The sequence below is a fragment of the Mustelus asterias genome, chromosome 2, assembly GCF_964213995.1.
Source record: "Mustelus asterias chromosome 2, sMusAst1.hap1.1, whole genome shotgun sequence".
NCBI lineage: Eukaryota > Metazoa > Chordata > Chondrichthyes > Carcharhiniformes > Triakidae > Mustelus > Mustelus asterias.
The window spans coordinates 81,056,911-81,074,458 of NC_135802.1; the positions used below are offsets into that span (position 1 = coordinate 81,056,911).

General features: G+C 39.1%; 1 protein-coding gene across 2 annotated transcripts in view; it reads right to left on the reverse strand.

The window, feature by feature from the left end:
• dync1i1a (dynein cytoplasmic 1 intermediate chain 1a) overlaps nt 1-17,548 on the reverse strand; it is a 229,551-nt gene that overhangs the window by 203,743 nt on the left and 8,260 nt on the right. For both annotated transcript variants that reach the window (XM_078227973.1, XM_078227966.1), the window contains exons 2-4: nt 8,229-8,346; nt 5,322-5,436; nt 1,668-1,758 (exon numbers count right to left, since the gene is read on the reverse strand). In XM_078227973.1, the coding sequence (XP_078084099.1) occupies nt 1,668-1,758; nt 5,322-5,436; nt 8,229-8,336 (314 nt within the window). In that variant the 5' untranslated portion in view covers nt 8,337-8,346. The remainder of the gene's footprint in view (nt 1-1,667; nt 1,759-5,321; nt 5,437-8,228; nt 8,347-17,548) is intronic.

The following is a 17,548-nucleotide window of genomic DNA, read 5'->3' on the forward strand; positions in this document are numbered from 1 at the left end:
AACTTTAATAGCAATCTAAAAGCCTCACCCAAAACTTTGGCTTTGGATGTATTTTTTAAAAACAAAACAATGTAGGACAAATGTAGGACCACACTATAATACAATGGCCCCAACCCGACAGGACTCGATGACATGCAAGACAGAAAACGCTATAGTGGAGATCTGCACTTAATGAGGAAACGGGACATAAAAACATACATCACTATACAGTGAATCCACTTAAATTGGGACAGCTTAAAAACAACGACTTACTGTATTGTCTTTTGCAAGTCCTTGCATTAAGAGTTAATCTGAACATAAAACAGTACATTACAACAGTGTCACATGACTGTAATCCTGGACTATCAGAAGAGAAAACGTGAATTGACACACAAAACAGAATTTTATAGTGAAGACAATGAATGTTTGGAATAGATTGCCCAAGGGTGTTTGTAACATAATGGTAATAATTTAAAAAATGCTGCAAACACTCAGCTAGTTGGACAATATCAAAACGAAGAGGGGATAACACAAGGACTCTAAACCTGTCAAGGTGGGTGGGTTTTGGCCAATGTCACACCGATAGTTCTCAATGAAAAGATCAAGAGCAGATCAGAGATCAGAGGGAGAAAACTGCAAGTGGGTGAAAGGGTCCACTGGTCAGAGAGAGAATTCCTGGGAAAAGTGAGCATGGAGCAAATGTGATTGTAGAACACAACATTATGTCGAGCTCAAATTTCATTATGGTGGGGTTGTAAGGGGATGGTAGCAGACTTCAGGAGCACACATACTGGTATGATAGGTAAACATGATGTGGAGATGCCGGCGTTGGACTGGGGTGAACACAGTAAGAAGTCTAAACACATGGCAGATTAAATTTAGAAACAGAAGTGTGAAGTGGTAAATTTAGATAGGAAGAATGAGAGGCGATTAGAACAAAATGATATGATTTTAAAGGAGTTGAAGGAGCAAAGAGACCTGGAGGTGTACAGACATAAATAATTTAAGGTGGTAGGACAAGATAAGAAGGATAGGTGGGATAGGGGTGAAATTACTTGGATAGCTCTACCAAAGAGGCACAATGGACTGAAGGGCCTCTTTCTGTGCCATAACATTCCATGGTCTAATTATTTCCTGCATTTCTAGGTAGCTTGAAACAATAATTGAGCAAGTGATGTCTTCTTGGTGGTTAGAATATCTGTAGTTTTTCCCCTTTAAACATCTTTCCAAGTTCCCACCCCTAGCCCCAATAAACTTTAGCAAAATGCTTGTTTTTGCATTCTCACAATGGTTAAACTTATTTACAGATGACAACAGATTATTTTCTAATTTTGTTTCAAATTTCCAGCATTTCCAGTATTTTATTTGTAAATACGACGATTGTTCTAGGGTCCATCGAAAATTAATCAAATGTATTCAACCCACATCTTTCCATGTGTAACTGAAGTAAACTATTTATGAAGTAGCTTCATAACTTCCTTACCCTATATGTCTTTCCTAGCATTGTCAAAAAGCACTTACATGATGACTGCCCAAAATTATCCTATTACTTTGCTTTTATTCTTTTCTTTCAGTGTTAACTGAACTATTTCCCCACATGAGTCACAGATCAATGATGTAGACAATAGTATTAATGGCATTTTGTCAAAATAATTACCAAAACAAGTTACAAAAAACAAACTGATTACCTTCCACCATGTCCACCGTCTACTGAGTCTTGGCTACCAGCTTCACTGGGCGTGCTCACTGATTTCGAGGAAGGAGACATAGGGGTTGGGACTAAATAATGAAAATAACAGGCATCCCATGTTACTAATTGCAGTGGTTGCACTGATGGTGAGCAACATCAGACAAGAAACAAAACAAGAAAAAGAGTTTAAATAAGTGGGGAATTTGGCAGAAAATGGAATTGAAATGGTAAAAGCCAAAAGCATAAAGAAAAAGAAGAGGGAAGAAAGCCAAATGAATATTTAATTTTTGTTTTTTGCTAAAATAATCACTCAAAATGAATTTGGAATGTGCACATTGCAATCATATTAAAATGCAGCAGGGTTTCAGCTGTCACCATAAAATTACTGTAGTGAAACGATTTGAATCGCACATGCAAATATTCTTTGAAAAAGGATTATGTTACTTATTGCAATCTTTTCAGAGTCTAATGCCAACATATAGGCAAACAGCAGAAGCTAAAACAAATTTGCCAAGAACAAATATGAAACAGAATTCTTCCATTATCAATTGGTACAAGTTCCAAGATACAAAAATAACTTGAAATAAAAATTGACATGCAGAAATCCCTCGGCCCTCAGAAGCATTGAAAAATGTGACTTTATATGTTTGAACTTTTAACATTGCTGATGATGATTATTTAATTCCTTATCATACAAATTAACAGATTCTCATGGTCAACATTTCCTTCATAGCAGCTGCAATTTCCTTTGTTTATACAGAATAATATTGATTATAAAATGGGTGTGATGCATATGTACTCAAACATATTTAGAGCTAGAACAATAAAATTTGTTCCAATGTAGTTAAAAGATCTGTTAACAGACATTCTCATCACAATTCCAAAATGTCCAATTTTATTCCAATCCATCTTAATGGAATGGTGAAAAAGCAGTCAGGTGATTCTTTGATTATCAAAGAAACATTTTTTTTAAAAAAAAAGCTACACTCCATTTTCAGTTAAACTGAATTTAAGAGGAGTGGTAATATGATTGCTCTTTTTAAAAAGCCAGCAGAGGTACTATGGGCTGTGAGGCCTCATTTTGTGCTGCATAATTCTGTCGCTTAAAACACTGCTCCATTTTACATGCATTTCTAAAGGCTTCTGACAAAGTATATATTATATGAACAGATTTTGTGAATTGCAGCTGAAACCCTGTCAGAAAATACATAGCAATCTATGTATTTAATTGTAGACCATGCCTCTGGGTATTTGTAAAGGCAAAAAAAAAATAAGGATGATCATGTCCGAAAACTATGAACTAAATCAAAAAAGAATTGAACAAATAACAGAACATTCATTGCAATGGTCTCGTTAGGAAAAGCAAGTATGAATCAACTAAAACATCAATGCATTTAGAAAAATAGATCAATATAATGATCTTTTCAGCCACTTACTTGTTCATTTTAACTTAATGTTAACATTTGTTTAATATTTTTGATCACAAGAATTAATCTAAAACCATGGTCAGGCTAAAATACAGATGGCTGTTGCACAGCTATAATACAACGGTGCTGAGGATATTCAGATCCAAATTTTGCAAATTTGGTTCAAAGTTAGATCACAAGCATAAAAGCACGTATGATCCAATTTTCAACAAATAGAATCAATGGCTGGAATTTTACCACCCCGCCCACCATGAGAACGGGAGGGGGGCGGAACATGGAAAGGTCTGTTGACCTCGGGCATGATTTTACGGTCTCGGGATGAGCCAGGCCGTAAAATCCCGCCCAATATTTTTTCCACCAATTCACTAAATGCCTTATCTTGTCATCGTGCAGCTTTTTAACAATTTTAACTGCAACTGCATAAATAAGAATATTTTTAGAAGGCTGCATGATTGTTACATGAAAAACAATGGCGCTAATGGCAGCAAGATGCATAACATGCAATAAGAACCACCATTCTCAAGTAATATTGATTTTCCTACAGAAATGTAACTGTTCAGATTAGTTTTTTTGTTTACTTTTGAAAGATCTTTCATTATTTAGCAGAATTTTCAATTTCCAAATAAATTTATTTGATCAGTACACCACTTAAAGTGGAATGTATGTCTGCAATTGAAAAAAGTAAGAATTCCCAGAGGTGTCCGGCTGCTATGAAAGCATAGTCCCTCCCTAATTTCTATCCAAAGGTTAGTGACTTTCATTACACAGGAGGATTTAAAAAGCCACGGGTGGACACAGAAGAAAATCTGGTTGGATAAACAGGCTTCAAACTCAATGCCACAACAGTGGGACACAACATGTATGAATGTTTTAGTGTTCAGCTGCAGTACTGTGGAGGAAGAAAAGGTGTAGCAGAATAAAGGCAGCTAATGGGCCACAGGTTCACTCATCCCCATGTCTGGTTCTGATTAACAGCAGCATTGGGAGGGGCTGGAAATTGTTTCTGCCTAGAAGCAGTACACAGCATAGGACCTCTCCATTGGCGCTGCCTACCTGCTGAGTATTTCTAGCATTTGAAATGTCCAGCATTTTTACTTCTGAATAAAAATATGACGATTACTTCCAGTTTTGTTATTTGATAATTCTTGAATTATGAATACAACTACATATGAGTCAATTGTGTTGTATCAATGTGTTATTACAGTCCATTACCTGATGTTTATTTTCTTTCAATGAATCTAAGCTCAAATTTTAACTTCAGGCTTAGAGAATAGTTTAAATAAAAATGCTGATATTTCCCAATTTTATTTTATTAGCTCCCCCCCAAATCTTTCCCTTTTTAATTCCCTCCCTTTGTATAAATTTTGTCAAGTTGTATCCTTTGTACTTATTTTTCCTTCTCTGAAATTTCCTCACTGCTCAAGATTAAGTTTTCTGCAGTTTGCCAATTTTAGTATTTTCATTTTCATTTCCAAGTTAAAGAATGGTGAATGGTGTGTACTACTATTGCATAGGAGCCTATTTCATTACTTCTTGGATATAGATGCACTTAACCAGCAAAATTCCAGTGGACGTTATCATTTCCCGACCAGCACTCCAATCACTAGAAGCACTTTTCAATTGAGCTATAAAATGGGATACTGCAACCTCTTTTTAAAAAAATAGGTATTTACAAATATACACCCTTCAAAAGCATGTTAAATTGTTTTTATTAAGTTCTATTTCTTCTTTCGTCTCCCCACTAAGTTTTATATTCTGCTTTTCCACTTTATAAATGGAGTGTGCTAGAAAACATTTCAACCTTTTTTAGGTTTATACAAAAAATATACTCATGTGTGAAGTGTTCACAGATAGCAAGCTTCATGCCCTTTAGAGATTTAGACAAAAATATATATTTTTCTAGTCAAGAATAGAAAAGCAAAATCATAAACTGCAATAAACCAAGTGAGTTGGTATAACCTGCTCATTTAAAAATTAAATATGGCCAGATTAACATGATTTGCAAATTTCAACTAATTTTAAAGCAGATTGAAAAATCCAAACTCATGAAACTTTCACCTGTCTCAAGAAAAATAGCCATGGAACATTATTTAATTGATTATACAGCATTTTCCCTTTTACTGCCTTATATGGTATATCGTCCTAGAATATTGGATTTTGCACAACAAAACAAATGTCAGAGTTAACAAGACCACATTATATAAAACAGTGACTAAGCTCCTTACCTAATGCTGGCTCTGGGGCTATGCCAATGCTCTGTAGCAAAGCCTCCGTCTCTCTCCGCTTGCGGTCAAGATCTGAGTCCTCAGGGGGTGGCTCTTTTTTCTGTTGCATCTCAGCCTGAAAGAACAACAGGAAACTCAATTAAGTTAGCTTTCAATAGAAATTTTTTTCCCCCCTCATGTCTGGAATAAATTTCATATTCAACCACAGAATGGTATAAAGAGGTGAATATAAAGCATTTTTAAATAAATGTTATGGCGCAACATATTCAGGATAGTTGTGCCTCAATGACCATAAATACAACATTCACTGTTGTAAAAATATGAGTAGAGAGTTTAAAGGAGTTATCTCCAGGACTGGATATGGCAAATCCTTGATTTTCATTTATTTCAAGTTTCCCCTTTTACATTTTCAGCATAAACTTGCAGAACAAGTAGGCTGGAGTTTGACTTATGCTAATAATTATTCATATTGCTTATATTGCTATTCAACAAATATGCATACAACAAATATTACTTTAATCGCACTCCTAAATATTAGCCTCATCAATAATGCTGACTAGCTTATTTTGCAATCCAATAAATGAATGTTTTATGAGTTTGACAAAATTAAAATTCTTGGTTTTCTAGGAATAAAGTGAAGTTGGGTTCAGAACTGGTGATCAGAACGAATGAAGGCAGAGTGAAGATGAGCAGCAAGTTCTGGTTCTGAGACTGGGAAAGAACTAGGGAGAAAAGGTCAAATATGGAAACTCCAATGAATTTTGGAGCTGGAGAATTTTCAACCCATCTATAGATCCTTTAAGGAAGTTTATACAAAGCAATCTATATCCAAGAAGTAATGAAATAGGCTCCTATGCAATAGTAGTACACACCATTCACCATATTTATGAGTGGCACAGTGGTTAGCCATGCGAAGTTTCCCTCTAGTGTCCAAAAATGTGTAGGTTACGGGTATTAGCCATGGTAAATGCGTGGAGTTATGGGGATAGAGCAGGGTATGGGCCTGTTGGATGCTCTGTTGGACAGTCGATGCAGGCTTGATGGGCCATGTGGCCTCCTTCTATAGGGATGCTCTGATTCTATGGTTTTAAGACACGAAGGACGAGGCTGTTCACTGATTCACAAATTTCACATCCCAACTGATGAGTTCCTTGAAGAAACGATTCAGCTTTTAAAATTTTTAACAGGCTGGATTTTAAACTGGAATGCTGTACAGACAGCTATGATTTTTTTCCCACAGGAACAACCCAGACAGGCTGAACTGCCACAATAGATAATTTTGCATTCAGCGAAGTTGAACTGAAGACGATCAATCCCCTGGGGAGCATGAAAGACCGACTGCAGGAGGAATTCTTCCATTTTGAAACTAATTGCCACGGCAGGGTGGGAACATGGAGTGGTTCCCACTGGCGAGGCTGATGGGAAAACAAGAGATTCATTATGCACCTGGATGTTTTACACCATATTCAGTGGCAGGGCAGGGCTGGATGGCACATAGTCTGCATGTGTCCAGGTGCCATATTGAAAAGGTGCCCAACATCACTGAGCCACTATTGAGGAAAGAAGGTGGACCGTCTGAAAATGTGAGCACACTGGGAGACAAGAATTTCGACCTCCTGAGAACAAAGATGGATTTCCAGGAACATTCTGAGGCTAGAAGATGAACCCCCCTCCAGGACACCGAATCTGAAAGGTCCACCTGCAGATGCATCCCCCACCCACTGCTGTGGGGGTTCCAGGGTCATAGGCTACCTCCATCCAGATGAATGTGCGCGATTGTATGAATTGCTTCTCGTTTTTCTCTTTTTTTTTTAAGTGCAGGAATAGTTTCACTAACTAACCTTGTTCTTTGCTTAACCTCAGAAAATCCGTCTGAGTAATTTTCTACAACCTTAGCACGTAAATGGTACAGAATAGGAAAGGCACATCCTCTTTAAATTCTTGAAGAAAAATCAAACCTTGTTACGACCAAACGAGAAGTGGGAGAATAAGGGAGTCATTTCATTCCTCCTCACCAAGTCATAATACTCCATTCCTTTGATGGTTATCAAATGGCCTTGACAATTCTATCTCCAATGGTAGAAATACACAAATTAGTCTAGCAATTTCAATGATGCCAGCCTTCTGTCAGTGGCAAAGTCATTGCTGCTTCTATTTCAAAGAGCAGCTCAGATAAAATTAATTGGTCATTTAATGATGGCACTGATATTTTCTATTACATTAGTGTAAGGAAATATTTCTACAAAATGAAGCTTCCAATCTTTGTCCATGTCGTACCAACTATTCCACTAACAATAGCACTACTACAGACCTGGAGTCGGAAAATTTTACCTGAGGTTTTTCCGTTTCCAACGCTTTTTTACCAAGTTTCCTAATTTGATAATTAATCCTACTTGCTTCTTCAGCATCTGAGAGCAGGAGGATTGACTTCATCTCCTATACGGAAATCTCTAGCTGAATTCACACAAGAGAATCCCAATTCATAAGGTGGTCTTAGGCAACTTTAAAGTTCTATCTGCATTGGCTGTCTGACTTCACATAAATAACTTTTTGACGGGCAATTTAGTGTGGTCAAAGGAAAAACTTTATTTCTCTTTCCAAGTGAAATTAACTTGTCTTAATGTGTGAATCAGATCATGGGAAGGATGTAGGGTGGATGCAGAGAAATACTATCAAAGCATGTGGAAAAGACAACAATATGTACAGGATGAACATATCAGACAGCATAAAGAACATACTAGGATTTTACAATTCCTATTGTGCTTGCAAGCAACTAATAAATTAAGTTATTATGCCAATTACAGTTTAAATTTAGTGATCCTTGTGATTGGATCGAAATCAATAGATTTCCTACTTTGTTGCTCATTTAAAGCAATCTGCAGTATCCATTTTTCCAAATCAACTGACCTCTTTCTTTTTCCTTTCTTCCTCTTTCCTTTTTTTCTCTTCTCGTATCTGAGCCAGTCGTTGCTTTTTACGCTCCAGTTCCGCTTTTAAATCACTTTTATCTGACATTTTGGTAGACCTGAAAGATCCAAGTTCAAGATTAAAAATGTACTATCCTTTAGGCTTTGTACTGTATATGCATCAAATCAAACCATACTTTAAACAAACAACATGTTTTGCATTTGCCGTTTAACACTAATAAAGTTTCATTAAAATTGGAACTTTAATTCTTCCTTAGTTGATGAGCTTGCTGAAGCAGGCTGGACAACATGTCTGTAAACCCAGACAAAACTTTAATTATAAATAATGTGGGTAATTTTAAACCTAATTTTCCATTTTCTGATAAGATTAAACTGGCATTCCACACCATATTCGATAGTTACTTCAATAGAGAATAAAATAGGAGAAGATGCAAAACCAGCATTGCATCTAATCTAGTTAGGTTCCCCTACAAGCAGGTTTAGTTAAAATTGCACTCAGAGCCAAGAATTAAATTCACAAGTTTATTTTTATTTGTTCAATTAAGTGACAGCCAGCATCATTGGGTCAGCAGAGCCAGGTGGGCGCAGATCTCATGTTTAAACGGGCTACTAGAGGCTGCTGAAGACAATAGAGGAGCCAGAAGGAACTAATGGCGGCAGCAGCAGGAAGACATACCAGGTGGGAGTGAAGTTCAGGGAGGCAGCAAGCCCCCATTTACTCCGATGAGTGCCTGTTTGCCCTTGGAGGCAGTGGCAGTCAGGAGAGACATCCTCATGACAAGGGATGGAAGGAGGAGGTCAATCCCCTCACCAAGAAAGCCTAAGCAGAAGTGGCAGCTGAGGTCAGTGTGCATGTTCTGGTCTGAGGCACGTGGATCCAGTGCCAGAAAAGGTTCAGTGACCTTCTGCGTTCAGCAGGGGTGAGTTCCGAGTGGGCACAGGGTTTGGGGGAGCATGCCCTTCCATAGTTGCAATCAAGCGTATGGGAAGTAGGGAGTCTCAGAATACACTTCTGCCCGTGCATCTCAAGGCTGGAGAGAAGATCTGAAGCCCTGGGTCCATCAATGGATAAGGTGTGCAAAGGGGCAAGAACATTTACAAGCCTCACAGGGGTGATCAGGGATGGGGGACATCATGGCATGGGTGCTGGAGGTGAAGGATTGAGTACAAAGAGCTCTGCACTTACTTGCAGGAGAAATTTAGCCACATTAGCCTTAGCAAGGTCACTCCAGAGTGGCACAATGCTACATGCATTCAAGTAGCCCCAATATCAGCAGCTAGGATGCCAGGCACTTGGCTATTGTGCCTGTTCTTTTAGAAAGCTGACATTCTTCAATGTCCCTGCAGTTAAAAAGAACTGACAATGTCAAAAAAAGGGCCTGGACTGGCAATAGGGTCCCATTTCTCACGATCCTAACACTAATGGAAGGAGGAGACTCAAGAATTGACAGGGTAACATGATGGCCACTCCATCACAGACAGTGAAGCAGAGCACAAATATCAAAGTTAATTAATTAAAGTAATTAGTATATTGTTACAAAATGCCATTCTCATTTGAACATGGACATTATCTTTGGGAATAGATAATAAATGTCTTATAGAGAGGGCATGAAATAAATTTATGTGAACTGCCATGACATTGGACCATTATCTTGAATTATTTACGAATAGATATATTGAATAAAACATGTTTTTTTTTAAAAAACAGAACATGCAAGTCAAAGATGGCCGAGAATGTAAATTATAAGAATATAATTCAGCAACTGTCTGGAAAATTCTTAAATGGATTATACTCAGTTCAAGAGACCACAAACGTCACACCTTATTTCAGACAGCGACACTTCAAAGGGAGAGATACAATGCAAAAGCTGAATTTAAACCATCTCCTGCAAGTTATATCCCAGACTGATCAGCTGACAGGGGTATTCGCAGACATCTTCAACCTCTTTTTACAACAATCCGAGGTCCCTATCTGCTTCAAGACAACGACCATCATCCCGGTACCCAAGAAAAACCAAGCAGCGTGCCTTAATGACAATCAGCTGGTGGCTCTGACATCCATCATTATGAAATGCTTCAAAAGGCTAGTCATGGCATGATTGATTCAATCAATCAATTCCAGCCTCCTGGACTACCTGGATCCACTACAGTTTGCCTGCCGCCACAACAGGTCCACAGCAGATGCCATCTCCCTGGTCCTGCACTCAACCCTGGAACACCTAAATAACAAAGACATCTATGTTAGACTCCTATTTATTGACTACAGCTGAGCCTTCAACACCATTATTCCCATGAAACCCATCTCCAAACTCCATGGCCTGGGCCTCAGCATCTCCCTCTGCGACTGGATCCTGAACTTCCTAACTCACAGACCACAATCAGTAAGGATAGGCAACAACACCTCCACGATCATCCTCAACACCAGTGCCCCACAAGGCTGTGTTCTCAGCCCGCTACTATACTCCTTATATACCTGTGACTGTGTGGCCAAATTCCCCTCCAATTCGATTTTCAAGTTTGCTGACGACACCACCATAATGGGTCAGATCTCAAACAATGATGAGACAAAGTACAGGAATGAGAAAGAGAATCTGGTGAACTGGTGCGGCAACAATAATCTCTCCCTCAATGTCAACAAAACGAAGGAGATTGTCATCGACTTCAGGAAGCGTCTACATCAATGGGGACGAAGTAGAAAGGGTCAAGAGCTTCAAGCTTTTAGGTGTCCGGATCACAAACAACATGTCCTGGTCCCCTCCATGCCGACACTATAGTTAAGAAAGCCCACCAACGCCTCTACTTTCTCAGAAGACTAAGGAAATTTGGCATGTCAGCTACGACTCTCACCAACTTTTACAGATGCACCATAGAAGGCATTCTTTCACAGCTTGGTATGGCTCCTGCTCTGCCCAAGACCACAAGGAACTACAAAAGGTCGTGAATGCTGCCCAATCCATCACGCAAACCAGCCTCTCATCCATTGACTCTGTCTGCACTTCCCACTGCCTTGGCAAAGCAGCCAGCATAATTAAGGACCCCACGCACCCCAGACATTCTCTCTTCCACCTTCTTCCTTCGGGAAAAAGATACAAAAGTCTGAGGTCACGTACCAACCGATTCAAGAACAGCTTCTTCCCTGCTGCTGTCAGACTTTTGAATGGACTTACCTTGCATTAAGTTGATCTTTCCCTATACCCTAGCTATGACTGTAACACTCCATTCTGCACTCTCTCGTTTCTTTCTCTATGAACGTTATGCTTTGTCTGTATAGCGCGCAAGAAACAATAATTTTCACTGTATACTAATACATGTGACAATAATAAAATCAAATCAAAGGCTGTGAACATGATGTGAGTTGAAAGAAGGTCATTCTGGGTAATAGATATTTGTGTTTTCCACTTCTAGAAATATACAAGGGGTTAAAAAGCAACTACAACCCTGGTCTCTATGTGATAATCTGGTGTGCTGATTCTACTGTGCTAGTGTATCCCGTGAAGGTCACAGCTGACAAACATCCACTAGGCATTCTTCACTTGCAGGTTAAAAGAAAAGTCTCTCTGATTGCTGGAAGTCACAAGCTAACAAAACCACAGTCAAAAAGGAAACAGAACAACTCCTTTCAGCTAACCTGCAGAACCAAGAATCTCCAAACCAACTGCTCAATTGCTAAAGGCAGCGTTACCAAAAATCACCCAACTTAGCAACTAGAATGTTTCACTATCCACTCCTCATGGACAAGCCAACGACTGATACATATATCTTTTTTGGACTCATTTCTGATTTCTAATCTGTATGTGTGTTGCGCTTTTATTATTTTCTTCTCACATTTCAATTGTTCTTTAACTCAAGAAAGCTTGGTTAAATTTTAACGCATAAATACAACTGGACTGGGTGACGTATCCATGAGGGAAGGGATCCTTTTTTAAATTAACTTTGTTGTGACCAACCAAGAGGTTAAATAAAGCAGGGGCAGTTCATCCTACTCACCTGGGATACTTGGGGGTATCTCATAACAAATTGCAGGGCCTTGCCCAAGGACCATTTATAACAGAACACAGGGAAGAGTGCTCCTGTGTCTGCCACTCAGACCTTGATCTGAACACAAGCCAATTCTGAAGACTCATGTTTGGAACATGTTTTGATCTTTCTGTTCTCTTCTGCAGGTCAATTAGAAGAAAAGAATTGCTATCTCCAGGGGAACATTTGATGATCTCTGAAGAGGAGGGAGGACTCACAAAGGGTGCAGATTCACATCATCCCCTGAACCTTCCACCAGCACAGATAATTTCAAGTCGATAGGCATTTTTCATGCTTACATTCCGGCTCACAACCTGGTGAAAGCACCATACAAGCACTTGACCAGCTTTCAGGAGATTCTAACACCAAAGGCCACTGACAAGGAACTCTGGAAAGCCAGGCTAAAGACAAGCCCCAGGCTGACGATGGGCCTTTGGAGTTGTTGTGGCCGCACATCTAGTGTAGATTCCAGAGAATATGCGCATCCTGGCTTGGACAATGGAGGACTCCAACCAAGCCACTAATGCTGTCTCTTATTTGCATGCACAGCCTCCTTAATTGAGAGATGGACAATTCTTCTGAAGAGCTACATCCAACAGCCAAGGTCAGTGGATGTTGAAGTTGTACACAGACAATGTGTTAACACTCAGGTCCATGAGATTAACGGAGCAGTGGCAAAGCAAAAGGTAAATGAGAAGCCTAGAGTCTCCACTAGTGCCTCATCTATCTCAGGTTAGCAGAGGATGTGTCTTGCAAGGGAGGAGAAGTGGCTGACTAATAGAATCATAGAATGGTTGCAACGGCAGAGAACAACTTCTAGCTCATCGTTTCTGAAGGAGCAATTTGTCGAGTGCCTCTTCTCCAACTCCACCCCATCGCCCTGGAATATTGTGTACATTTCTAGGTACCACACTTTAGAAAGGATGTGAACATATTGGAGAGAGAGTGCAGAACGTGGTTTATAAGAATGGTTCCAGGGATGAGAAACTTCAAATATGGAGCTAGGTTGGAGAAGTTGGGACTGTTCTCCTTGAAGAGAAGGCGGCGAAGAGGAGATTCGATAGAGATGTTCTATATCATGAGGGGCAGGACAGGGTAGATAGGGAGAAACTGTTCCTGCTCATATAAGGATTAAGAACAAGAGAGGCACAGATTTAAAGTGAGTCGCAAAAGAAGCAAATGAGATGCGAGAAAAAAAACTTTTTGAACAGCGAGTGATTCAAGTCTGGAATGCACTGCCGGGAAGTGTGGTAAAGGCAGATTCAATCGAGACATTAATTTATTATTCTAATAGAAAAAATGTGCAGCATTACGAGGAATAGGCAGGAGAATGGCACTAAGTTATAATACTCATTTGGAGAGTCGGTACGTTATCATTACTGTTGCTGCTTCTGGGAGTTTCTCTCAAAACATCCCTGCATTTGATTAGTTCTCCTCAGCCTCTCTGCCAGTGACACCAGCACCTCAAGTTGCTGCAACAAAGTCCACAACGTGGCAGGGTCCACCAGGTCTTAAGCAGCCACAAGGTGGCTTTCAAGCCACAGAGCAGCAAGATCATCAGCCTCCTTCACCACACAGCATGATCACAGTATGGTTTTAAGAAAGGTAGATCATATTTGACAAATGTAGAGTTTTTTTGAGGATGTAACCAGTAAGGGTATAAAGAGGAACCTGTAGATCTAGTATACTTGAATTTGCGAAAGGCATTTGACAGGGTGCCACACAGATAAACAAGGGATTTGGGGGTAATATATTAGCATCGCAGAGGATTGATCTATAGCTAAGAAGCAAAGAGTAGGGGCACATGGGGCATTTTTGAGTTGGTTAGCTGTGACTAGTGGAGTGCACAATTTTTGTTAAAACCACATATCATTCTGACCTGGTTTGCCATCTGCCACTCGTAAAATCTGGACCTGGCATGGTGACGTCAGAACTCCTTGCTGACCCCATCCCAATCAAAAGCCACCCACTAGAAAATCCCAAACCTTGGGTTTGGTCTCCTTAAAGCAGAGAAGATTAAGAGAAGAATTGATATGAGTGGCCAGAATTATGAGGAGGTTTGAGAGAATAATATAAAATAGAGTAAATAAGGAGAAGCTGCTTCCAGATAGATCAGTAGCAGGAAGACATAGGTTTACGGTAATTGGCAAAAGTGCCAGACAAGTCCAGAGGAAACCTTTTATAAAGGAACAACCATAGTAAGTTGGGATCCGAAATACGCCATCTAATTTGGGTGTTGGAAACAAGTTCAAAAGTAGTTATCAAAAGGGAAGTGGATAAATACATGAAGTGAAAGAAACTAAAGAGCTATGAGGAAAGTGCAGGGATGTAAAATTAATTGGATAGCTCCATACAAGAGCCATGAGCCGCATCGGTATGTTGGGCCAAATGGACCCCCTCTATGCTGTATCATTCTAGGAATGTTAGCAAGATGCTTTCTATAGCACCTCATGTTCTTTTGCCTGGAAAGTTGGAAATTTGCTGGCTGAAAGTGGCTATCCAACTACCATGGACACACAGATAGAGATGCATCATGGGAATCCCCCTCAAATCAACCAAATTTACAATGAACGAATGCATGACATGAAGAGTTGAGAGAAAGAAATGTCAGAAATAGAAAAAGATTTAATTTATTCAGCAAGTTGTTTAATTGTGGATATTTAAGTATTCAAGTTCTGAACTACCTCCATTGGGACCAGGTTGAGGAGGGATTTCTGTTCACACTACAGCAGGTCAAAGGGAGCTATTTGTTGGGCTCTTCAATAGTGAAATTGGACAGGAAGACCAGAATTGGGCAGCTAGACTTGGACTATAACAAATTGTTATAATTCAGGTCAGAAGTGTGATTCAAATGACCCGTAGGGAGATTTTAATCGAACAAAGTATACAGTTAACATGTATAGAAAGAAAATTAGCAATAACTTTTACCAATCACAAACAAAATCAAAACAACCATGGTATTGTATGACCCTTAACAAATATATCTAAATTGTTCCAATCAAACAAAACGTCCCTATACAAAATCCTTCCCACAGGTTCAGCACAGAAAGTACTAATGTTCAGGTGATGTTGAAACATAGTCCTGTGTGTGGAGAACTGAAATCCTGACTTCTCAGCCTTGTAACTTCTAGCAGCACTCTGGATATACACCCAGAACAATTTGAAATCAGAACAGCTTCCCAGAACACCAGGAAGAGAGACTCTCTTGGCATGCTTGCCACCAACATCAGATTTTCCACTCCAGGAAGACAAGCAGCCTTACTTTCAGCTAACCAGCAGAATTTTCAAAAACCAGAAGAGAGAAACACTTCTTTTCGGCTTGATGTCCTTTCTAAACTGAAACTGCAGCCAGCCAAACAGAAATTGAAACCTTACATTCACTGGGAAAAAAAACACATGACCTGCTAACCAGTCTTCCTCCTAACAATGCAAGGTCATAAAAGATCCCATGGTAAAAATAAACAAAACCCCATTTAAACCGCTGAAGGAGCAATTAAAGGACTTCTACAGACAATTCGGCAAAAATGAAATAAGCTGAGGCTGTGAGAGCTGCAGAGAACATGATTTTAAAACACATTTTTTAAGGTGGTACACTAATGTTACATAAATGTTGATTTGTTCCGACGTTGGGTGACTGATGAATACTGTTAAGAGTCCTCAGGGTGGGATTTTCCTGCCCCAACACCAGTGGGTATCGTCACAGATGGGACAGGAAAATTTGGAGAGCCATTAAAATTCAAACCTCACCCAAGGTGATGCCCACCAGTGATGGGTTTGTTTCATAATGATAGTCTATGCAGTACAAATAAAGCATTCTTATAAACTTGAAAGTAACAGGGAAAAATAAGGAAGGAACCACAAACAAATATTGGCAACACCAACATTTATTGCCCATCCCTAATCATATGTGAGATAGTGACGAGCCGCCTTGAACTGTATTTCTCAGTAAATTTGCTGCATTATTGATAAGCAAAACACCATGACATTATAATGGATAATTAATATTGTTAAATGAGTCTTCAGGCTGTTACACAATGATAGTCATGAAATATCTAAAATTACGTCAAGTCCAAAAACAACAACATAACGAAGAGACTAATTGGTCAATGGTTGGCTGATTCATCCTTCTCTCATTACTTGCTAAGCCTGTTAGAACTACTTATATATGCACATAACAAAACATTCCAAGGCACTGCACAGGAACATTATAAAACAAAGTAAAACACTGAGCCACATAAGGAAATGTTACATCAGATAACCAAAAGCTTGGTCAATAAGGTAGGATTTAAAAGGAACATTTTAAAGGAAAAAAGCCAGGTAAAGAGGTAGAGAGGTATTCCAGAGCTTGGGGCAAGACGACCAGATCACCAAGGTTGAGCAATTAAAAGTGGGGATGCTCCAGGGACCAGAATTAGAGGAACACAAGATGTGGGACTGAAGGAGATTATAGGGATAATGAAGGCAAGTCCATGCAGGAATTTGTAGAAAACCCAAATTTTAAAATAAGTAAATTGTGCTTATAATTTGAGAATGAAACATTTTGACTTCTTATCTTCTAACTTTTTAGCATTCAAAAATGCATGCCATTAGTGTAGAGTGGCTTACCACCTTAAGTTGAATGTTTGTCAGTATTGTAAACTTCATCAGTTATAAAATAAGTGGTTGACTAAACTGGCCATGGCCAGATAACTTGAATTTGCTTCAATGTAAATAAAGCACAGGTTATCCACCTAATGAATTCCACCTTGATTAACCTACTATTCTGCTAGTGGGTTTTTAAAAAATAAGGATTTAATCAGTTTGCATTGTGAAATGTTACGAACAAAAATATCACTGACTATATAGCATGTGAAAGCATCATTTTCCAACCTTTGAAATAACATTGCAAATGTGACTGTTTGCTCCATAATAGCTGTGTTGGAAAAATATTCATTTTGGACAACAGAACTTAACACGCAGTTGTATATACGTTAAAACAAATAGTTGATCTTATATTTGACTTTACTTGATGACAAAAGTTTTGCACAAAGGCTAAATAATTTCACTGGTTTAAAGCCCACTGCCACATGCTTGCTTCATTTTGGGCCTGTTTTGTATTTCAACCCCAAGAATACATTCTTCCTGTCTGTACTAATTCATGATGTGGAGATGCCGGCGTTGGACTGGGGTAAACACAGTAAGAAGTCTCACTACACCAGGTTAAAGTCCAATAGGTTTATTTGGTAGCAAATAACAGGTTTATTTGGTATTTTTGCTACCAAATAAACCTGTTGGACTTTAACC